This window comes from Coccinella septempunctata, chromosome 9 (assembly GCF_907165205.1).
Source record: "Coccinella septempunctata chromosome 9, icCocSept1.1, whole genome shotgun sequence".
NCBI lineage: Eukaryota > Metazoa > Arthropoda > Insecta > Coleoptera > Coccinellidae > Coccinella > Coccinella septempunctata.
In genome coordinates, this window is record NC_058197.1 from 7,572,493 (window position 1) to 7,597,656 (window position 25,164).

The 25,164-nt window shown below is 38.2% G+C and overlaps 1 protein-coding gene and 1 long non-coding RNA gene across 6 annotated transcripts in view; both read left to right on the top strand.

Moving 5' to 3' along the window:
* LOC123320681 (fatty acyl-CoA reductase wat-like) overlaps positions 1-9,201 on the top strand; it is a 58,826-nt gene extending 49,625 nt beyond the window's left edge. For all 5 annotated transcript variants that reach the window (XM_044908065.1, XM_044908063.1, XM_044908064.1 and 2 more), the window contains exons 7-10: positions 3,334-3,526; positions 7,055-7,294; positions 8,252-8,515; positions 9,048-9,201. In XM_044908065.1, coding sequence (XP_044764000.1) covers positions 3,334-3,526; positions 7,055-7,294; positions 8,252-8,515; positions 9,048-9,141 — 791 coding nt within the window. In that variant the 3' untranslated portion in view covers positions 9,142-9,201. The remainder of the gene's footprint in view (positions 1-3,333; positions 3,527-7,054; positions 7,295-8,251; positions 8,516-9,047) is intronic.
* A 3,194-nt stretch (positions 9,202-12,395) lies between these two features.
* LOC123320527 lies at positions 12,396-12,937 on the top strand. Its single transcript, XR_006538774.1, has 2 exons — positions 12,396-12,465; positions 12,518-12,937. It is a non-coding gene; the product is annotated as an uncharacterized LOC123320527 (long non-coding RNA).
* The last annotated feature ends 12,227 nt before the right edge of the window (positions 12,938-25,164 follow it).

The window sequence follows — 25,164 nt, forward strand, 5'->3', positions numbered from 1 at the left end:
AGGTTGATACAGAAGAACAAAATGTGTTCAACCGTTTCCTCCGTGCTCCTGCACCAGCGGCACAGGGAACGGCTAGTCAGTCCCATTCTATTTAAGTGTTTGTTAAACAAATGGCCAGTCATTGCTCCAGTCACTAGACTCAGTTGTTTCCTCTCAAGAGCTAAGAGTTTTTTGACCTCAGGCACAGAGGATGGTCTCTCAATGAGAAGCCTCGACTGTCTGAGACCACTTCTTACGCTCCATCCAGAGGAAAATTTCCTGTCCAGCCAACTATTAAAGAAGTTCTTGACAGATGTACGACAGATAGGCAGCGCCGGTCCTGGACCTACAAAAGCTGAGCGGGCTCCCTGCTTTGCAAGTTTGTCTGCCTTCTCGTTCCCCGGAAGTCCTGCGTGAGCCGGGCACCAGATAACTTTCACAATGTTATCAGAACCTAGCCCCCTCAGAGCCTCTCTGCATTCCTTTACTAGGTGTGAGTTAACCCGTTCCTCAGAAAGGGATTTCAGGGTTCCCTGACTGTCACAACAAATATAGATGTGTTTTCCGGAGTACCCTCTGCGGATATTCTCCAGTGTGCAGGCTAGAACAGCATACAGTTCCGCTTGCACTATGGAACAGTCCTTCCCTAGGGGGATGGATAGATTGAAACGAGGTCCCACAATTCTCACTCCAGTCCCTGTGGGCATCACAGAGCCATCGGTGAACCAAGTGGGACCTTCGGGCTCAAGAAGCCTGTTTGGTGTAGACCAAAGGTCTCTGTCAGGGACAATTACCCTGTAGGGTTCGGCAAAGTAGAAGCTGGTGCCCGCGCGGTCCCCTCTATGGAGAAGGGATGCGTTGGCATCCCTCACCATCTTGAGAGCCCTCGCATGTCCCCTGAATAGTCCTCTATCGCGCCATTGTCCCTGTTCCCAAACTCTAAGAGCTGTCTTCATGGCCACCTGTGTAACTGCAAGGTCCAAAGGTGGTAGTCCCAGCAGACACTCCATAGCTGCCGTAGGGGTGGATCTCAGAGCGCCTGTGATGGCTAGACATGCGTTCCTCTGACATCTAGTCATAAGGTAAGGATAGGCCTCACCACTACAGTATACAGCCAGTGCATAATGTGTGGTTTGAAGCCCCATCCTTTTCCAAGCACTCTCCGAGTAGACCAAAAAATTACATTAGCCTTGCTCGATTGAGTATCAATGTGTTTGTTCCACAATAACTTGTGGTCCAGTGTCACACCGAGATATCGAACTTGCTCGGATAGGGTGAGCCCAATCCCAAACAAGCTAGGAAGCTTGATGTTGTGGGGCACCCTCCTCCTAGGAAAAGAACCATCTCTGTTTTACCAGGGTTGACCGAGAGTTCGTTCTCTAAGCACCATCGTTCAATCATACGCAGGGCATTCTGCATCAGATCGAAGATGACACTGATTACCTTACCTCTGATCAGTAGGACAAGGTCATCCGCATGGGCCACAACAACGAGCCCAGCCCTTGTCAGCTCGACCAGGAGCCCATTCAGGACAAGATTCCACAGTAGAGGTGATAAAACACCTCCCTGCGGACATCCCCTTCCCGGTGAGCCCCAGATTGTCGAGCGGCCTAGCCGAGCAGTTATGCTGCGATCCCTCAGCAGAGACCTCGCCCAACGACAAAGTGTCGGTTCCACGCCATGTTTGGACAACGCAGCTTGCATCGCGCCAAACGCAGTATTGTTGAATGCACCTTCTATATCCAGGAATATAGCCAGTGTCCATTCTTTGTGATGTAGTCCGTCCTCAATGCAGTTGACCACCGAGTGAAGAGCAGAATCTACTGATTTGCCTATTTGGTAAGCATGCTGGCAGGGGTGTAATGGGTACGTCTGTAACGCACCATCCCTGATATATCTTTCTACCAATCTCTCCAACGTCTTGGTTAGAAACGAGGAAAGGCTTATTGGACGAAAGTCGTTCGCTCTCGTATGCGTGGGTTTGCCAGGTTTGGGTATGAAAACAACCCGCACCTTTCTCCAGGGCAATGGAATATGTCCTAGAGCTAGACTCGCTCGGAGTATATGGAGCAGTGGGGAGGACAACACATCCAGCCCCTTAATAAGGAGTGCCGGAATTATGCCATCCTCGCCCGCTGCTTTGTAGGGCTCGAATCCGTTAATAGCCCATCGGATTCGAGACTGTGTCACCACTTGTGAAGCCAACTTCCAGTCCTCTCGTGAGGCATGTCGTTGGCGCTCATCCTGCGTGTTGTTGTTCTCTGTGAAGCCCGGAAAATGCGCCTCTAGGAGATGTCTTAAGCTTTCTTCCTCTGAGCCTGTTTTATGCCCGGTAGGAAGCTTTAAGTAGTCTATCGTGACTGTGCCTCCTGCAGAGAGTATCTTCCTCAGCCGATTGGCTTCAGGTGCACCCTCTATGTCGCTACAGAAGCGCCTCCACGATTCGCGCTTGGACTTCCTTATGAGTCCTTTGTATCTCTTCAGGGCCGATTTGTAATCGTCCCAGTCGTTTTCAATGCCAGATCTCATCGCCCTGTTAAAGAGCTGCCTGCTAGTAAGTCTGGCATCTGTCAGCTCAGGTGTCCACCACTTCGTCTGACCCTTTGGTCTACGAAATTGAGGTCTACAACTGCTGTGGTAGGCCGAGATAATGCACTCCTGCAGCTTGTCAGCAGCAGTGTCCAATTCTCTCGTGGTCTTTGGTACAAGGTTCTCCTGTCCTAGGTTGTTAGAGAGGTCTGTCAAGTAGTTGGACCAATCTGTTCTTCTCGGATTCCTGAAAATTTCTGGATCCTTTGAAATTCTGTTCCCTTTGATAGTGAAGCAGATGTGTCGGTGGTCTGATAGAGAGATCACTTCCGTTGCAACACGCAAATTGGTTACCGGAAAAAATGACGAACATTGCCGGTTCTCCACCTTTTTTAAATTTTTTTTCGGAGTTCTTCACCTTTTCTGAATTGAGCACCCAAAAATACCCAGATGTGATCAGAAACCGTTGCTCTGGTTTGTACATAACTGACCACACTCAATAGAACTTGAAACAGATTGTACGATTTTCACAAAACGAAGTTCTAAACCACGGCACGTGTTTCGCTATCACAGTAGCGTCTTCTGGTGGGTGAAGGTAAACTTAAATATTTGGTACCAAAAAAAAAAAACAAGTAATTGGAATACTCATTAGAATATTGCTCATAAATGACGGGTATATTTCATAAAGTGAAAATGATTCTCCCGGTGCCACCTACCAGTTTATGATAAAATACCCTGTATATTAAATTGAAATTTAAGTTTTTTGAAAAATTTATTGTCATATATTATCCTTTGGACCTGTATATTTGAAACTATCTTTTCTAGTAACCAATACATTCAAAGAACCCTTGAAAGGATATGTAGATAACTACTATGGAACAATAGGAGTATTAGCGAACAATTACGCTGGAGTTCTGAGGACTGCTAATGTGGATGGCGAGGTACTTATCGAAAATGTCCCAGCAGACTTTGTAGTGAATGGTATTATTGTAGCTGCCTATAAGAATCATATTCTTGGGTAAGGAAATCATTTTGATCTTAGGAAGAATAGAACGAACCGTCTTTTTGTAATGATAAATAATTCAATTAACGATTCGGTACATATAGGTGAGTATACTCTCATATACGGGGTGTATTCAAAGATGAGGTTTTTTCAACAGAAGCTAGAACTGGTCAAAATAAATCGTTTCACTAAAAATCACTTAAGAAGAACTTTCAAAATATCAAAGTTGAAAATGATTATTGAAATAGATCCTAATAAGACCTTGATCATTTGTGATTTGAATTATCGCAAAACGATGGAAAAAACTAATCTCGTGATGACTGACTCAACCATATGATTTCGTTAAGGATATCGGCCCATGGGACTTAGGATTGCCGAATTTCTGTCTTTATTTGGTAATTTCAGTGATTTTATGAAATGACTAATTTCGATACCACCTGACAGAAAAAGACACAAGTGTAAAAAAATATTTTACAAGTGTAAAATAAGATATTAGTTGAAAATCTCAACAACAAAATTCGTCTAAATTATAAACAAAAAATTTTTTCACAATGGTCATCACAATATTCGTGTCCGAACCCCAAAACAATCGTTTTAAAAATGAGGTGAGTAAGAGTAAAATAATAGCACTGTGTCAACGTAAGCACTTTGAATAAGCTGTCTTTTTTTTACTCAAATCGCACGATACAGGAATTTTTCGAGTGACCTGATGCAACTAATCAGAAAGACTCGGACGTACTGAACCATATTGTCCAGTCATATGCGTTTAGTTTCGTTTTTCCGATACCGGTATCATCTTTCAGAGTCCCGTACTTGAAATTTAATGAAATTTGGTCGAAATTCTAGGGTTTGTAGCTCAGCCATCTCAAATATTTTATATGGACAACTTTTCATGAACTTACTTATTTTGATGACTTCTACCTGTTGTCGGAAAAAGCTTCACCCTTCACCTTCGGGAACACCAAATAAAAACTTGTTGACTCTGCCTCCAATAACAGTCTCACTATCACGATTAAGGAAGGTGATGGAGGCAGGGCCATCGTCAACTGGCGCCCTAGGCAGAGCCCTAACTTAAAAGTCAACTCTGTAGATTTCAGAAATTAGGAATTGCGTAAACTGAGTTTCCCATGGATGAATGCAAATACTGAATGAATATTTGCGAATATTTTGCTTGATGAGGAGGCAACCTTTCCAGATATCAATTGGAAAAAATTGCACATGAGCTCCTTCATCCAATGATTCTGCCATTAAAAATTCAATGAAAAGAAACATAAACCTGCTGAAACGATCTCGTAGCATTAAAAAATAAAAGTACAGAAATATTTACAAGGCACCTGAAGCCCAATCGCTACTGCTATTTTTCTCCTGCACTATAAAGGAATGTGCCTCATGTCGAATTATGAAGACATTACGAATATGAAACATCGGATGCACTAAAAGCATTATATTTCAGGATTTTCCATCGATTTTTATTGTTTTACCCGGAGTCGAAACGATGCTCGAAAAATACCGAGTTAGAGAGCTTGCTTACCTTAAACTTAACTCGTTTCAAAATCCTCAAACCCAAATAATTGAATTATAAAAAAATCAAATCTAAAACTCAATAATTATCAAAAACTAAAGAATGAATTGGTTCTGGAGTGAACTATGAACTTTTCCTTTATTTCTTTCGAAAACTGAATAGAAAATGAAAATTAAATACTTTTCCAAGTCTTTCACACCCCTCTTCGGGATCAAAATTCTGGATTCTGATTGGAAAATTGAAAATAAAATCCTAAAAAAAGCCGTCCCAAAACTACTAAGAGCAGTCGGTGACATTTATCCAAGAAACCGAAAGCGACCACAGTGCGGAACCAAACAGCTTGAGATATTTATGAGTAAAATCGAATGCGGCACCTTCGATGGTTTTTTATTGCCATGTTGGAGGTTGGTTAACGTGTGAGTGCGCAATAGAGAGTTGAAGTGCTGCCATTAACGTAAACGTTAACGTTATAATTGACATCTACGCATGCTCATTCGCCAGTTTTTAACGTTAACGTTAGCGTCAGCTTTACGGCCTACGTAAACTAGCGGTCTCCCACGTATACCTTAAACATCGACGGTTAACGAACCGAACGTTGAACGAGTACCATTGATGACTTCCGAATGGCCGAATTTTGACTGTTGAATTCAATTCTCGATATCCTCATACGGTCATTAATTGTTTACATTTTCCGTGTATTTTCTCATAATGAATGAAAGCTATAGGAAAATGGCAGTGATTTTAAAGTTATCAAAAGGATTAAGTTATAAAACTTTGTTATTGGATTACATTCAGTACATAAGTAAATGGCTGAAACTTCACTGCGATTCTCATGTCTCTAACACTTAAACATTTCATTGATAGTAAAATACTTCCAAGTTGAAAATTCTCTTCATTATGTATATAAATCATTAGAACATCAAAATTCCAAATATTATTTCAGCTCTCGAGGCACAATATAATATAAAAGAGAGTTCACGCAAAACAAAAGCAAAATCCAAATTTTGTTTGTTTAACGTCCGACGTTTCATATGCAGGAATTTTTTAACTGTTTATTGCATATTTAAAATCTACTTTTAGTAGTAATAAGTAAATGTTATGAAAATCTTGACTTGAGTCGGGTACCATCCATCAATGGTTCTCCGTACAATTATTATCAATCCAAGAAGTCTTCGGGACAGGTTCAACTCAAATTTCATTACAACACGTAAACGTTTATCTGACGTTATCTCTCACGTTTACGTTCAGTCTAACGTACTATGCGCACTTCAACTCTTTAATAGCAATACCAGTGAATTCGTGGGTATTCTTGTGATTCGTGAATGAATTGAAATTTCATTCGGTACATTGAATTTCTGCATATGTATTAGGTTAATTTTTTAGGAGGGTGATAACTCACATCTCAGAAGCGATGCATATCACACCATGTAGATTCAGGGCAATCGCTAGCCGAACCCTAACATAAAAGTCAACTTTGTAGAATTCAAAAATGTTCAGCACCAAAAATTGGCATAGCTTTAAACTAGTAAAATATATTTGAATTTCTCTGAAAAAAGTTATAAAAGATAGATCGAAGATATATTTAGTTAGAATAAAAGACCAGAATAAAAATATTACTGTGGAAATTTTCAGCTTGAAACTCCATGAGAAGACAACATTTCCAGCTATAAATTTGAAAAAAAAGGGGCTAGGAAAGCCACGCCATAGAATTGAAACATCTTTGGCGACTGGCCACAAATGCAGAAATTTATCTTGTTTTGTTAAACTACTGAGGGAAATTCGAGGCATTCCGCGCTCCACTTATTTGAAAATTGTATTCGGATTCGTGACTGTAACTTAAGTGTAAGAGCTTGAGAATTAGATGCTGATCCTCAAAGTTTTAATGTTTCAGTAAGCTCAAGATAAAGTTCAAAAAAACCTTTTTTGTTGCTCAATCTCCTAAGAATTCATAGTAAAAACTTTTTCACTTCTACCAGCAGTCCTCAATAGTCTATAGCTTCTCATAATCTTTTAATTTTCAGGCGAGGAGATATAAGGATATACAATTACGTTTCGTCAGAAGAGAATCCCATAAAAACGAGGGATTTACATGATCTGGCCGCTTTTTATGGCCATCAGACACCCACAATTAAAAGCCTCTGGTATCCTTGTAACACAATCAATAGCAATTTTTACGTTCACGCAATTTTTACGATATTCCTCCACTTCGTACCTGCATTTTTCTTCGATTTGTACTTGACATTAATGGGGAAAAAGCCTTGGTAAGTTAAATAATGAAATATCTTATCTATTCACAACATGCATCCTGCAAAAAGCATGAAGTTATTACATAACATTAAGGAAAACACTACCTAACTCGAATTCAGGAGCTTTTGCGTTATTGTTCAAAATCATAAGCGATCCAGGCACTGAACTCCTAAGAGGAGGCTTTCAAATTGGGCTTTCAAAGGTCCCTTAATCTTAGGGTACAAAACGTTTTCTTGATGGTACATTTCGATACAATACTAGTACAAGGCTTTGAAATAAAAAAAATTTGAAATTTCAAAAGTGAGAGATTTGTTGTACGTCTTGTTATTGTGTTAATCATTGATGCGCTGTATTCAGTACGCCGATTCCCTTCGCGAACAACAGACGTATGACGAATTGAGAAGTCTGGGAACACGTTCAGATCACGGCAGAAATGATGCCAGCGGTACAATAATCATAAATGGCATCATTTCTGCCGTGATCTGAACGTGTTCCCAGACTTCACAATTCGTCACACGTCTGTTGTTCGCAAAGCCAATCGGCGTACTGAATTAGAGAAAATATGGGACATATACAGCTGTATTCGGGTTCGGCTTTTGGACAGTCCGAGAATGGTTCTAGAACTGCGCAGAGGATTTAATACTAGGGCGCAACAGTTTTGCGCAGTCCTAGAACAATTCTCGGACTGTCAAAAAGCCGAACCCGAATACAGCCGCTATTGTCTTCGTCTTGATTTCTATCTGGAGGGGATTGAATCGAACACCGTTTGATATTGGGTGGCGCTCTGGGTAAATATATAGTACCCAGTAGAACGTGCCAATATTGAATGAAGTTCCATCAATTCCAATTCCAAACAATTCCGCGAAGTGAATTGTGAATGCAGCTTCATATATAAATATTATTTTGTGAATGTTTGTTCCAGTATGATTATACTGAAAATAAAGATTTTTTATTATTATAACTATTTTCAGGATGATGTCATTTTACAAGAAAATATACAGATTCAACAAGTCCATAGCGTGGTTTGCCTCGAACGAATGGAAATTTTCTACCAACAATGTTCAACAGTTATGGAACGAATTGCCATACGTTGATAAGAGAATATTTCCTTTCAGTATGTCCAAAGAGAACTTCAACTGGAATGAGTACCTCAGTCAAGTTAATCTGGGTATTCGATTATATTTGTTACAGGATGAGTTGCATACCATGACAAATGCGATCCGAAAACATAAAAAGTAAGTACTCGACTAACCCGCGAAAGCTTTTTTAGTACCTTACCCATTGGCTAGGCTCTGCCACTACTAACGGACCCATTTGTGTCAATTAAACTTGACCTTGCTACCTTCTACGTCATCACCTTTGCAATAGGCTTCGATCTGAATTGCACCTCCATTCTATATAGAAAGAACGCAAGAACATATGTTCTTGCGAGCGTCCTTCCATTCCGATGCGCACAGCATGATCATTATCATCAAAATATATTTTATCGTCCAGAAAGAACCAGCGTAGAGGTGCACTTGAATGTAACAGCCTATCGTCGTTCGCCGGCGTTACGAGAAAATTATTATTTCTTTTCGATTTCATTTTTCATAGTGAGGTTTGTCTATTTTCTGCTCATTTTCTCATACGAATTATTCTAATGATATCTTTCTTAACTAGCGTTTACCATGAGATATTGCGCAAGTGATGCTGTAGGTTTGAGCTCGTTTTATTATATGTACCTAATGAAATAGATAACATACTTAAATATTTTTCTAATTTTTACAGCCAGTACTACTTACATATTGGAGTAAAATATGGAGTAGCTTCCGCTATGTTCTTATCTTCTGCAATATTTTTTGGACGTATTTGGGGATTATAGTCGAAGTGAGAAGAATGTTCAATGAAGCTCAACAATTGTTATTTCAATAAAATTTAATGAAATAAAACATAATATATAACAGCATTTTTATTTCAAGTCACAGCCGAAGATTTAATTAGATTTCTCTTTTACCTTAATAAAACTATAGCTTTCTGAGGATTACTGAAGGGAATTGAGACAGTAAGTATCGTGGGATTCCGGATTGATTGAATATCGGTTCTTCCAATAAAGTGAATCGCTCTTTCCGGAATCGCTGCACCGTAATTATTTTCATCCAATTACGCCGAGCAGAAGATTTTTGATGTTGACAATATGCAACATTGTGATGTGGGTTTTTGTAAGGTGATTTATGTTAAGGGTTTGTCCGAGCAGCTTAAACAAATCATGAAAAGATAGTGTTTTACTATAGGAGGACTGTTCGTTCTTTGTTCTCCATGGTTATGGATACCAAATATTGATGTTTTGTAGTGGTGTACAAAATCAATTGTAACGAATGCGATGGCTGTTATGTGGGACAAACTGGCCAATATTTGTTGAATTTCAGTTCGATTCCTTAGATAGAGATTTCAGTGGTCGATTCGACAAAGCATAAGTTCAAATTCTAAAAAACTGTGGGATCAATTCGAACCAACTCTTGGAATCTCTTTTAGTTTTCGAATTGAGATGCGTTCGTTGAATTTCACTTCTATAATTTCGATAGAAATGGAGATTTCAGTTGTTGATTAGTATTTAGTATTAGTATTAGGTAAATTTCTAAAAAGCTGTTGAATCAATACGAACCAAACCTGGTGATCTCTTATACAGTTTCCGAATTGAAATGCATATGTCGAATTTCAGTTGGATATTTCCGATATAAATGGAGATTTCAGTGATCGATTCAACAAAGTATGAGATCAATTTCCAAGGAACTGTTGGATCAATTCGAGCCAAGTGATGAAACTTTACATAGTTCTCGAATTGAGATGCATATGTTGAATTTCTCGATACTTCGATAGAAATAGAGATTTTAGTGGTTGCGTCTACAAGGTATTACATACATTTCTCAGAAACTGTTGAATCAAGTCGAACCAAACCTGGAAATCTCTCATAGTTTCCCAATTGAGATGCATATGTTCAATTTCAGTTCGACATTTTAGATAAAAATGGAGATTTCAGTGATCTATTAGACAAAGTATGATACCAATTTTTGAAAAACTGTTGGATCAATTAGATCCAAACTGTGAAATCTCATATAGTTTTCGAATTGAGAAGCGTTTGTTGAATTTCACTTCGATAATTTCGATAGAAATGGGGATTTCAGTAGTTCATTCGACAAAGTTAACATAAATTTCTCAAAAGCTGCTGAATCAATTCGAACCAAACCTGGTAATCTCATATAGTTTCCGAATTGAGATGCATATGTCGAATTTCAGTTCAATACTATCGATAGAAATCGAGATTTCGGTGATCCATTCCACACAGTTGGATATCAATTCCTCTGAAGTTGTTCGATCAATCCGAACCGAATCTTGGAATCACACATTGTTTTCGAATTGAGTTGAACTTATACCAACAACACCGCTAGTATACAGTATAATGGCTCTACGTATATAAGAAGCTTTAGGCCTTAGACTCAATATTGACAAAACCAAAATCCAGGTAAGTCAGCCAGAAAGCCTTCAAACATATAACATCCCCTGAGAAAAGGCGATTAGCAAGAGATTTTGCCGAATCAACAAGGACAGTTTCATTTGCGTCATCTCCTACCGAAACCGCTAGGGTGAGAGAAGTAATAAGCGAAGTATCAACGACCAAGGAAACCGAACATCCGTCGACGAAACCGTTCCTACTGTTCCTGTATGGAAATGGAGCCTGACATTTGATGGGTCGACCAGCGTGACCTCGTTCCTGGAACAGGCTGAGCATTTTGCCGAGGCTAGAAAGGTGAGCCACGAACAGTTTTTCGAGTCGATCTACTAGCTGTTACGTTAGGATGCAAGAGACTGGTACATTCCCCGAAGGGGCACATTCAGTGACTGGGCAGATTTCAAGGACCAACTCCGAGAGGCCTTTCTTCCTCCTGATTACGAGGACATTCTTCTAAAGGAAATCAAGACAGGCACTCAAGGAACCGACAAACGACTCTCGTTGTATGTAAGTCGAATGCAAAATCTGTTTCAGAAACTGACCGTAAAGCGACCGACCGAGGAAGAGCAGGTGAATGGAATCGAATTCCTCGACATTCGAGCAGCGTGCGATGCGTTCATCGGCAGAATCAAAGATGTCATCCGAGCTCTTGACATATCGAACAATGATATCGTTTTCCTAAACTTTAATGTTTCCCAGATTATCGCTAATTTTAAAATAAAAAAAAAATATTTACAATCGACGAAATATCAGCTCTTGAATTGGTAATTTCGAATCAGTAGTTCTGTAGTATTTGCTATTAATCGCTGTTCGGAAATCGCGTGTCCGATATACATACATACATACATACAGCACCAAGTTACAAGTATACCGTTTTCGAGCAGAATTTATAGAGGAGAAAGAAAGGAAACATCTTCCTACCTGTAATTGAATAGCGCGAAATTCGAATTCTACTGGATTCTAATATCAACTTTTTCGGGACCTGAAAAAAACATCCTGAGCGTTAAAACAAGAGTATGACTTTGTTTTGTGATCAGAATGTTATTTTCCATCTAAACATTGTGAATCAAATGACATTTATGAAATATCTACGCTGTTGGATATCATTAATTTGAAATTTATAAAGAAATATGACAGAAATTGAACACAAAAACTAGAGCTTGGAATATAGGACACAAAAGTTTATGGTGATCTGTTATACTTCAAAGGTGTTATTTCCGTGCAATTTATACTATTTGTTGAATTTTTATCATTTAAATGATAAAAATATATAATTATATTAGAAATTAATATGAATCAATATTCAATAATTTCAATATACTATCATAGCATACACATTTCACTTCTTCAAATATTAGTTGAAGAATGTTCAGAACCACAATTGAAAAAAAATCTTACAGAGGTATACAATATCTGTAAGTCCGGAATAGGTATGGTGTCTTTATGTATTCCTCTCTGTATTCCCGCAGGGCATGTCATTATTGGAGAAATCTTGTGCTTTGAAGAACGCAAATGCTTGGTACTATCTTTTTGGAATGTACATATCTGGAATAAAGAAACAGGAAGTAGGAGAAAAAATACCAGGTTTGGAAAGTTTCGAAGATATGAAAAAAGCTTTCCATTATGCACTTGAAGGTTGTAATTTGGGAAATGCATATAGCTGTGCGAACTTGAGTCAGATGTATAACAAAGGAGATGGTAAGTCATGATTGCGGTAAATTTTCCTCACTTTTTGATTATTCGATTGCAGAATCAGTGAAGACCAGTTTCATAATCAAACTTGAAGTCCCTTCAATCTTGAAGCTTCCTTTAGTCCTACTGGAAATGACGTAAAGGACAATCTAAGCTCAAAGGGAATTTGAATTTAATTATGAAACTGGCCGAAAGGAAGTAGTAATATTTCACGTTTTCGGGTGTTGAAAAAAATGCAGAATTAGCAGAGAAATACAAAGCTATGACCTTAGAACTCCAAGAACAAATAACTAGTAACAATACACTTTCTTTCCAAGGGGGTCTGCCAAAAACGTAAATTATTGTTGTCCGAGTGCTCCAGTTATTCATCATGGTCGAGTGTTTAGAAGATTTTTGTAATTGATATTGAAATGTTCAATTTCTGTTATTTATTATGATGTGCTCATAGCAGGCACAGTTTTAATAAATCCTTCCAGTAATAAAAAAGCTAAGCTTGTAGATATAATCCTGAAATATTGCGAGGAAAAAAGTTGCGTTTTCCATAAATATAACAATAAATTGAAATCAGATGCAAATTTTCCATTAGGCAATGTGGGCAGTTTACTGGGGGCGCAAGTTTATAGAGGACGCACCTCTTAGAAAACTATAAAATTAATTGTATCTATAGATGCCGTGCTGATATGAGATTTTTCTGTCCGAAAAGAGTAAAATATAATTTCTCACAACTATAACAATGAATAGAGTAAAATGATAGCAATACATACACGACTTCGAATCAAAATAGAAATCAGCGGGTGGTATGCATCTGAATTTATTTTCGTTATTGCTATCTCTACATGGAGTATACTAATACACCAGGAGATCCACTTTTACGAGCCGATTTGCTTCAAAAAACTATTATGAAATGATTTTCACGAATATGATGACCGAAAACACTATCCTTTGCTATATAAGTCCAACCGGTGTGACCGTTGATTGAAGTATTCAATCAGCAATATTTTTTTCGAGAAAATATGGGAAAGAATGTAGAAATCCCTAGATAAAGAGATGACGTTTTTTTAGGGCATGTTGATTTATGGCAATTTATGGCCAACCCCTATAGTTGGGAAAGGTCGGAACTTTATGGCAACAGACATGTGTACCATAAAAACATTACCGCTGCCGTGAACACAGCTTCATTCAACATTTAGGGCAGCCAGATGACTTGACAATACCGTCCCAAGACTTGGTACTGCTGGAGTTCTATTGGTCCAAAAGTAAAAGAGACATCCCCTAAGGTTCCCGATCAGAAATGTGGGTGGGCCTAGAAGCTTCAAAATCACATTTCTTCCCTGGAAAAATACATTCAGCGTCATTCATATAAGGGCGAATTCAAGTGTCGGGCACAGTTTCATTAACTAGACAAGAATATACGATTCGATTGTTGAATTATTGGATGTTTAGTCGATAACACGATTACACAAGTTGTTTTGTTTCGAGGTAAAGGTGAAAATAGTCAGCAATCGGTTACAATATACAAGGTGGGCCGGCCAAAAGAAATCATCCGATGTTGTTTGGCTCTCATTTTTTTCTAAATGAAAAACTTCGATTTTGTTTTTCGATATGTTTATTTGAACCTCAAAATGGCTGCCAGTCAGGCAGCAGGTCGGAAGAAGCTGTCAACCTGTATCATCGGTAGGAAATCGGCAATATATTAACAAAACAAGTACTTAAAAATACGCTAGGAACCCCAAGTCCTCTTGGGACCCAACGGCGGTCGAACGGTCGCGGAAGTCGGCAATCTACACAGCCTACAATGACAACACACAATGACTACAAAGATCAAGTTTAAACGATAGGTCGGTATTTTCAGCAGTTCAACGGACGAAAGAGAACGAAAAATAGTGAAAATATCACCCCAGGTATGCACTGCGGAAGGAATAAAAATGCTACCAGTGACTTGCCTCAAACTTTCAAACTTGTCGTAATTCTAACTGAACTACAAGGTAAAACACCTTACACACTCTCCTTGGCATCTAGATCTCAATAAAATCCGCTCTTGACCTTCAGCGCCGGTCCTCGAAAAAGTACCCCTCTCCGCGGAAAACTGTCCCCACTATGGGTGACTCATTTCCCCATTGGATATACTCAAGTTGTTCGGTCAATTAACTGGCTCGGAAAGAGATAGAAATAATTGAAGAGAAGGAAAAACGGAACAAGTTGAAAGACCTTTTTCGACTCAGAAAAAGTACGGTTGAAGGGAAAGAATTATAAAATATATGAATTTTGAAAACAAAAGATATATGATAATATAACGGTTTTCTTCCGAACTATTTCGGTTGTCAGGTCTTATTATGAAAGTATGTAGTAGGTGAAGAAATTTCCTTTTTTGGCGGAGCAAAAATTTGCCACGTCACATCCCCCTCCGTCGTCGGCAAGAAAAATAAAACGTTTTATTTCATGACCTGATGAACGGTAATTTAAAACGCATCCACCTCGTTAAGAAGACTTTTAGCCTTCTCGGATTTTCAAATTGGAAAATTATTCGGTCAGGTTCTTAACGGTATATACTTTTCTGTCCCAGGGGAGTTCAGATCCTTTATGTGAATAAGTCTGACAACCTTTTTTAACGGTATACGGTCCGGAGTATTTCGGAGCCAGTTTGGCGGCAATTCCCTCTACTGCAGAAGATATGTTATGCTCTCTTCGGTACACTTGCTCTCCAATCCTATGACTCCAGTCCCTACGACGTAGATTATAGTGACTTTGCTGGGCGAAGGCTCGTGTTAATTTAGTTCGGACAAATTTAAATGTTTGAAGTAAAACGGTAACGGTTATTTACATGGTGAGCAACTTGCGGTTCGGTATCCGGTTCGGTGTGATCCTCTCCCACCTTGTTAGCAATCTCGGTTAGAAATTTGGCATTCGGTAAACGCATGTCCCTATCTGAGTTCAAGAATGCCCTGGGGTCTCCTGTTGACTCCTGCTTGGCGGAATTTACTCCATCTTCCTTGAAAGCCTGGTACACACCTCTTTGGACAGCTTTTCTCATGGGCCTGAATTCCATCCATTTGGAGAATCTGTTATTTTCACATGGTTCTTCTACCACATAGGAAGGAACCTTTTATCGGTGACACTTGCTACATTTTCGGACATATTGGGCAACTTCTCGGAACATTCCTGGCCAATAGTAGCTGCGAGCTATGCGAAATTTTGTTATTGCTATTCTCAAGTGTCCAGCGGTCGGTCGGTCGTGGTTTTCAAGAAGGACTTCTCTTCGGTCATCTTTCGGAACACATAACTTCTAGGGATTTCCCAATCCAGGCTCTGTAAAACCATCGGAATCGCAAAAATGGCGGTAAAATTTTCCTGACACAATCCTGCAGTCGGGAAACGCTATAATAGGATTCGATTTCACCTCTGCCAATTTCCTCCTGTACCACGAGCAACTTACATTGTCCTCGTTCAGGCATATGGTTCCTTCGGTCGGTAACGGTAACGGTAAAGGTGACGGTGACGGTAACGGTAACGGTGACGGTAACTGATTCTGCTTTTCCTGAGTCATGGGCTTGTCCTTTAGAGATCTGTCATTCAGAAAGCATTCGGCGGTTTGGAGATTGATGGAGAGGTCGTGTGCTCTCAGTACATCCATTCCCAGTACTACGCTGATCGGTAAATCTGAAACTAACAACCACTTATCCTCAATATTTTCGGATCCATCCTGAAACTGCGCTGTGTACACTTTCTTAATCGGGATAGAACTTCCGTTGGCGACGGTGGTGGTAACGTCCTTACATTATTCGGTTTTATTCCAGCGGCCTTGTAGTGGGCAGTCACTTCACTGCTGATGAAGGATCTGGTTGATCCGGTGTCCAAGAGTGCCTGGAACTCCTTGTCTCCTATAAGAACAGTAATTATAGGACGGTTATCAGAAAGGGTTTTCTTCGGAATAACCAGGGATGGGGTTGATTGGGACTGACGGATCCCCGGTTTTGGAGAGTTCCTGGGTAACGGACACTGACAATCTCTGGACATTACACATTTCTTACCACATGGAGAGCAGAAAAGTATCGGTTTTGATTTTCACTGTACTCGTAGATGTCCCTAATGGGTACCACTCACGAGGCGTTTTCAATTCAATTCAATTCAATTCTTTATTGATCCCAAAGACACAGAATAATGTATAGGACAAGTCAACATCAGGAAAAAAAGAAAAAAAATAGCATAGTTACAAACTTTGAGATGCAAAAATTAACATTACAAGAAACAATATAAGGGATTAACTTAATGTGTCGCAAAGAAACTCCTGAGTGCTGTAAAAGCATTTATCAGCTAATATACATCTGATCTTTTTTTTGAAAGTTTTGATGTTTAGCGATTTCAGCTCGTTCGGAAGATGATTGTAAATCTCAAATCAGTGGCGCATTCCATCTCAGAACATGTGGCACATCTTATAAATTCGTCTGTGTCGGCTGGAATTTTCCCATCTATACTGAACACAAGGAAAACGACGAGGACAACATTGCTAACTATCGACCTATATCCATTTCGAGTCAATTATCGAAAGTTTTTGATAGAATAATGCACCATCGTATGAGTGTATTCCTGACCAGCAGTGGTACCACGATCGATCGACAAGCTTTCGACAACTTATCGATGTCGGATTCGATAAGGTGTTGCCGGCAATCTAATTACACCCGAGAGTTTTTGTGTTAACAAGATGTTCATACAATGGAAAACGATCATCTGTGGTACAAATTTCCACCTACTCGACTTAAAGATAAGGTAGGGAAAAAAGGGGAAAACGCGATTACTGTCGAGTCGTGCGCTTGTCGTGAGCTTGTGGTACGTACTCAGAATTACAGTACTGTCTAAGCAACAACATGGCTTTAGAGTTGGTAGGTCCACTCAGACGGCATTCACTGAATTCGTGGAATTTGTGTACGACAGTCTGGACAAGGGTGCTCATGTCGCAGGGATCTTTTTTGATCTTTCACGTGCGTTCGACTGTCTTCAACATAAATTCATCGCTGATAAATTATACCAAATAGGTTTTAGAGGCATAATTCTTGATTGGATTCTGAGCTACCTCTCTAATCGTTCCATATATGTCCATGTAGGCTAATACGTTTCTACCGAGTATGAGAACAATCTTGGTGTCCCTCAGGGATCAGTTCTTGGACCACTTATTTTTATTCTGTTCATGAATGACTTGCCTGAATATCTTGTAGAATGCATTCTGATTCTCTTCGCAGATGACACCTCTTTGGCTATCAAGGCTAATAGCCTAATCGAATTAATATCTAAATGTGAGATGGTGATCCATATCTTTAATAAGTGGTGCAGAACTAATTCACTCGTCATGAATGTGGATAAGACTCAGGTAATCCGATTCCGCTTACGGGATTCGTTATCAGTTTCGCCGTTGGTTCTCAGTACTCAGGGGAGAGCTCTGAAATCTCTCGAATGCATCAAATTCCTTGGGTTGTATGTAGACGAGTTTCTGAGATTGAATTTCCATATTGAACATCTAGCAAAAAAATTGAACCGGTCTTTTTACGCCATTCATCGTCTAAGACACTCACTACCCATGGATACATTAATAAATTATATACTACGGTATGGTAAACTGTCACCTTCGTTATAATATAGTTTTAAGGGGGGGTTTTCTGGTAGCGACCGAATTTTCATTGCCCAGAAGAAGATCATTAGATTAATTTTCAATCTGCGTCCTCAAGAGTCCTGTAGACCGACATTTAAGAATTTTGGAATCCTGACATTTCCATCTCTTTACATCTTAAACTGTCTCCTGCATGTAAGATATAACATCAATAACCTTATGAAGTGTTCTGACTTTCACCAATATCAGAAAAGACATATTAGCATCGTCTGCATACCACGACATAACACAAGCAGATATGAGACCTCGCCTACTTCTGCGGGAATCAAGTTTTACAATCATCTTCCGAACGAGCTGAAATCGCTAGATATCAAAACATTCAAAAAAAGATCAGATATATTATAATAATAATAATAATAATAATAATAAAAATATGTTTATTAATTCCAAGAAATTACACCAAATAAGATATAAAAATGGAAAAAGTCAAAAAACATATTGAACAGGAATCAAACAGACAAATATTAACATACCTATCTCCTACAGTACGAAATGAATTCAGATAAACTGTATGGCTCTGATTTCAAAATAAAACAATATAAAGATTTCTTAAAATCCTTATCGCAAGTGATCATTCTAATAGTTTTTGGTAGAGCATTGTACATAGATATTGCCATACATTCAACAGTTCTCTCCCTTAGTATTGTCCTATGAATAGGTACATTATAAGGAAACATTCTTCTGGTGTTATTAACATTTTTGTAATCCTCAAAATAATGAATTCGTTTTCTAAAAAAAAGTAAGAGCCTATATACATATAATCCATAGACAGTGAGTATATTATTTTTTTCAAAATTTCCTCTACATGATTCTCTATAACTCAAACGTAACATAGAACGCAATGCCCTTTTTTGAACAACGAAAATATTTTCCACATTTGATGAACTACCCCAAAAAATTATTCCATATGAAAGTATGGAATGAAAATTTGCAAAATAGACAAGTTTGAGCACATCGAAATTCACTTGACCTCTTAACATAAATAATGTGTAACATGCAGAGCTTAATCTGGTCTTAAGTTGTTCTGTATGAGGTCCCCACTTTAATTGACTGTCAAGAACTATACCCAAGAATTTCACATTATCTTCAACCACAACACAGCTATCAAGAATATCCACAGTTTCAGGAAAATCTAATTTGGAATTATCACTATGAAAAATCATACATTTAGTCTTCTCAATGTTTAGGACAATAATAATAATAATAATAATAAAGTTTATTTGACATAAACATTAATCGCAGAGGCTTGCGCCTGTACGCGATATATAATCAAAAACAAAAGTAAACAATTTACAGCAGCCAATATGTTGGACAAATTTTCATGATACAAAGCAAAACATTTGCATTTCCACACAAATATACAAAACAAAGAGTAGCACAACAACACTTGCATACCCCTATCTCTCGTTTACTTAGGATTGATTAACAAATTGAAATAATGTCTCCTCATTTCATAAATCCACGCTTTGATATTATATTTTCTTTTCTTTGCACTCCGGATCTCTCTTATTTCTCTTGGAATCTCGTTGTAAATGCGCGGGGCGAGGTAAGTGTAACATCTCTGGCCAATTCTCTTCCTTGCTTTCGGCACCCAGTAGTTCGTGGTCCCCCTTCTGGTCTCATAACTGTTGGTATTCAGTTGGATTTTGATCTTATTGGAGGATATTGCAGTCAACATCTGAAAGACAAACAGTTGATGGGGATTCATCGCTTCAGATATTGCATATAGATCATTCGATGGAAACAACTGCGGTTTTCTGTGAATTACTCGCAATAACCATTTTTGCACTACTTCTACTCTTCTCATGTGACACTGATACGCCCCTCCCCAGGCCATTATTCCATATTTGATATGCGATTGACAAAGTGCATTATATATTATCATCAACTTTCTTTCATCGAGGTAATTTCTAAGATGCCTGAACTTGAAGAGAAGACGTCTCAGTTTCTTGACTAAATGGTCTATGTGTTTGTCCCATTTCATGTGTCTATCAACAGTTACACCCAGATATTTCACATTTTCAGCTTCAGGGATTGATGTATTGTCGTCAATTTCTAAATTACCCATATGAGGAAGTCCTGTTTCATAACAAGCAAATGGCAGATATTTCGTCTTTTTAATATTAATTCTTAACTTATTGATTTCAAACCAGTTCATAACATTGCGAAGATCTTCCTCAACCTTCGATTTCAGGTTTTCCCAGGAACTGTCCTCATATAATATTACAGAATCATCTGCGAAATTGATTACTTCACCCCTCACATTCATAAACAACAAGCTGTTAATGTAAACAATAAACAAGATCGGCCCCAATACAGTTCCTTGGGGTATCCCATATTCGACGGGTCTCTCCGCACTGAAATGATCCTCTATCTTCACGGATTGTACTCTATCAGTCAAGTAATCTTTAATTAAGTCATATGCTTTACCTCGAAAACCATAGTGATGGAGCTTATGGAGAAGAATTTTATGTGACACCGTGTCGAATGCTTTTTCGAGATCTATGAAAACTCCTAAACCAACCATTCCTTCGTCCAACCAAGCATATACCTTCTCTACTAATTTCATTATAGCGTCTTCGGTGGATTTTCCCTCTCTGAATCCGTATTGGTTTTCCGATAAAATTTTGTTTTTTTCTAAGAACTTGGCAATACGGGTTTTCATCATTTTTTCTATTATTTTGGCAATATTGGACATGAGGCATATAGGTCTATAATTTGATATGGTCTTTTTATCCCCTGATTTAAATATCGGTTTGATGATACCTCTCTTAAGAATGTTCGGAAATCTAGAAGTCTCAAAACAAAGGTTAGTTAACATCATCAGTGGCCTTGAAATCTCCTCCTTGATATTTTTCAACAATTCTGTTCCAATGCCATCCTCTCCAGGTGCTCCTCCTGTCTTCAATGTTAGAATTGTATCCTCAACCTCTTTCTCACATGTTGGGAAAAGGAACAGGGTGGCATCACAAGAATGTTTGTGTTGTTCTTGTGTGAATGTGTTGTGTTGTAAACTTTCTGACAATTTTTTTCCTATTTCGGCATAATATTTACTGAACTCCTCCGCAATCTGTTTCTTCTCTGCTAGTTCATGCCCATCCACTATTAATTTCACAACATTCATAGGTTTGGTTTCCCCACAAATATTTTCAACGCATGACCAGAGAGATTTTGTATTTGAGCTGTTTTTACTGATTGAATTAGCGAAATAGTTCTTTTTAGCTTCTTTTATAAGCTTTTGCAGAGTGTTTCGATATCTCGCATACTGACTTTTCAAGTTTTCATCGAGTGGATTCTTCATCATTTCTTTGAACTTAATGTTCTTTTTAATTATGGACTTTAGCAGTCCAGGAGTGATCCAGTCCTTTTTTCCAAACTTTCTATAGGTCATTCTGATTCTTGTTGTGTTTTTTTGGGTCAATGTGTTCAACAAATTAATGAACGACGTCGTGAAATAATCAACATTTCTTCCTTCCATCAAACTATCCCAATTCATTTCCTTCAGATCATTCTTCAACCGGGAGTAATCTATAAAACATTTATGCTCCACTTTATTCAGTTTGGGCTTTTTCTCCAAATTCAGACACAATACGATGGTAAAATGATCAGTTATACCGGTGCGAACAATAAACGATCTATTCTGATTCAACTCTGAATGTTGACCACCTAGGAAGAAATGATCTAAGCAGGTTCGACTCGAAGGTCTTGTTATGTCATTTATATATGAGTTGTAACCAAAATAACAGAATAAATTCTTGTATTCGTCAACAATCTCATTTGTGGATAAAAGGTCTATGTTCATATCCCCGACAACAACATGATAATCGCTCATTTTCGCATCCTCAATATAGTCAGCCAAATCTTTCGTGAACTTTCTTGCACATCCATTTGGTGAACGATAAATTCCCGTTATCTTGATTTTCTTATCCGATATTATCATATCTAATTCGAGAGCTTTAACATCCCCAATTGTTCTTATCCTTTCACTATAGTCTATATCATTTCTTACATATATAACTACCCCATCATTTCTATTATATGTTCCTTCATTGTAGATACATGCATATCCCTCAATTTTATATAGATCTATTTCTGGCACTGTAAATGTTTCAGTCAACACGATTATGTGAAATCTTTCCGAGTATGTTCCCAACAATAACCTAAATTCATCGAAATTCTTCTCAATACTTCTGATGTTATTATGTATCACCTTGAATTTTGTCTCAACATTGAAACATCTCAAATCTCCCAAATGATCCAAATATTCAGCCCTGTATACTTCACCATCAAAGTCTCTCAAGTACTGGTCCATATTAATTCAAAAAAATATTTATATTTATATATATTCGAAAAAAAACAAAAAAATTAAACTGCTATTCTACAAATACGGAATGTAAGGAAATCTTACTCGACTCCTCTTTATCCGCCCCTTTTTGATTTGCTTCCACTGTTAACAGCCTTCTGTCCCTTCCTGGTACTTCCTGAGGATTGTGATCTGGTCCTTGTCAGTTCCTGCCAGTTCTTGGTTTTTTCTAGTACTTGACTAATTGAGGAGATCTCCTTGTTGAGTTTTGAGTCTTCCACTTCCAATAGGTGGTCGTGTTCAGTTAACAACTGTTTGTACCGCGCAAGGGGGGCAGGGCTATTAGGTGCACTACTTGTCAGTGGTTCAGGACTTACCGTTGTCTGAGAGGTCGATGATGACGGCTTTTGACTCGTATTTTCGTGCTTTTTTAGTTGTTCAACGGAAAATTTCTCACCATCCACAATTAGGCACTTTTTCTGAATGTATGCCTTATGGTTGTCAGCTTTCGCTAAGCTGAGATGCTGTCTCAAGAGCTTGTGGTCGTTTCGATCCTCCCTGGGTAGATCGTCGTTGATGTAGATGCGTGTATTTTTCAATTTATAGCGATTTCTTATGACCTTCGATTTGGACAGGAAGGACACAAATTCAATTTTAATGATCGATTTACTTTTGCTAATCTTATAAATATCGTTTATTTCTACCTCCTGTAAGTTGACATCCAATAATCTATTTAGTTCAGTGATCACAGAATACAACAGATCTGAAGAATCGAGTTCAAGCCCAAAAATGACGACGTTATTTTTCAAGGACCTTCGCTTCATCTCCAGAACATCATCTTCAATTCGGGCGATTCGTTCCTCATAAGCGTCTATTCGAATCGTCGTAGACTCACCTAATTGCTTTATTTCTTCTCTTACTTTCTTCAGCTCTTCTTTTATTGTAACCATTTGATTAGCAAACTCATTTTTAATAAGTTCAGACAGTTCTTCCTCAACCATTATTCTTCTTGCGTGTTGATACCTTGACGTGTGTGTTACTCCTTATACTTTTGATTCGTGAACGAACAGATGCTCCGATGTGATCGCTTGAATATTTACAGAAATGAATATACCAACTTTTTTCATCGAAGTTATCTCAATGAACAAAAAGACTTCCTTCCGGATAAAATCATCCACCGTATCAGAAATATTCACTTGTATATTTCCACTAGATAAATATTATATAAAACACCATCAATTCTGAAAACTCTGAAGACAACTCGGAAGTACGTCCACTCAACTCAGCGCTATCAACCCTATGAATGTCAAGACAAGATTATAATTACATAACCAGGTTTTTACCGAGTCAACCACAATATTGCAAACATCAACAGCGTATGGAATACATGACGATCGGGTCAAAATATTTGTATCATCTGCAAATAATCTCATTGAGGTAGTATCCCGGGACGGCATTGTAGACTTAACTGAAAGAGCATGATTTGTTTCAATGATTTTAGTCAAAACAGCTGGTGATTTTACTTCAGTCCGAGATGAGGGTATACTCTTCATCATCCTCTCAATTAGAGGTTCACATTCACTTTTGATCGCCTTAGGTAGAGAATTAACATAAATTATGAACAATAGAGGACCAACAATACTACCCTGAGGGAGTCCTAAAATTGTTTCAATTTCATCCGAGACAAAGGTTTCACCATCAGCCTCCAGAACTACCCGTTGTTTTCTGGACTTCAAATAGCTCTCTATGAATTTGAGTTGACTATCTCTGATACCACAATTATCGAGTACTTCCAAAAGCTTCCGATGATCAACACAGTCGAAAGCCTTCGAAAGGTCCAAAAACAGTGCCATAGGTATTTGTCCTTGCTCCAGAGCATTCTATTGCTTAAAATCTTTTCAAAAACTTTAGAAAATGAAGAGAGGATGCTTATAGGCCTATAGTTGTTAAGGTCATTTTTGCTACCTTTTTTATGTAGGGGTTTGACTATAGTTATCTTCAGATTATCCGGAAAAATACCCTCCGTGAAAGAACGATTGATTATAAAAGTTAATGGTTCAATGATAAAGTCTATCGATGCTTTTATCACTTTCATCGGTATCTCATCATGGCCCCATGATGTATTGGTTTTCAAAGATTTCACAACTTGTACAATTTCGTCCTGCGTAATATCAAACATGAAAAAAGAATTATCAAGTTTGCTCTGAGAATTAGGGATAATAGATCTGGTTAAACCTTCAGTTAATTTAACTGGAATATTTGCAAAAAATGTATTGAACCGATTTGCCAGAGCTGAGTGGTCGCTTTGACCAAGAGATACCTCGTTATGAACTTTATTCTTGGTTAGAGAATTAATAATCCTCCACGAAGCTTTGGATTTATTTTCAGAATTTACAATAATCTCGTTGAAATATTCTCTCTTCGTTGTGGTCAAAAGAGAATCATATCTCCTTTTAGTGGACCTATAGACATCCCTGAATTCTGGTTTACAGAATGATATAACATAAAGTTTGTCTAGGGTATCTTTCAGTTTTTTAATTTCGGGAGTTTTTCTAAAAACACCAGGAGAAACCAGTCGAATAGCAACTTTAGGAAAACACAGCTCAAAAATTTCCGAAAAACGTTGGTGGAAAACATTCCAAAGTTGACTAGGATCAAGTTTGCTGCCGTAAACATCATCCCATTCCATCAGTGACAGTTCCCGTAAAAACCTCTCAATTGATTTGTCATTTATAATTCTTTT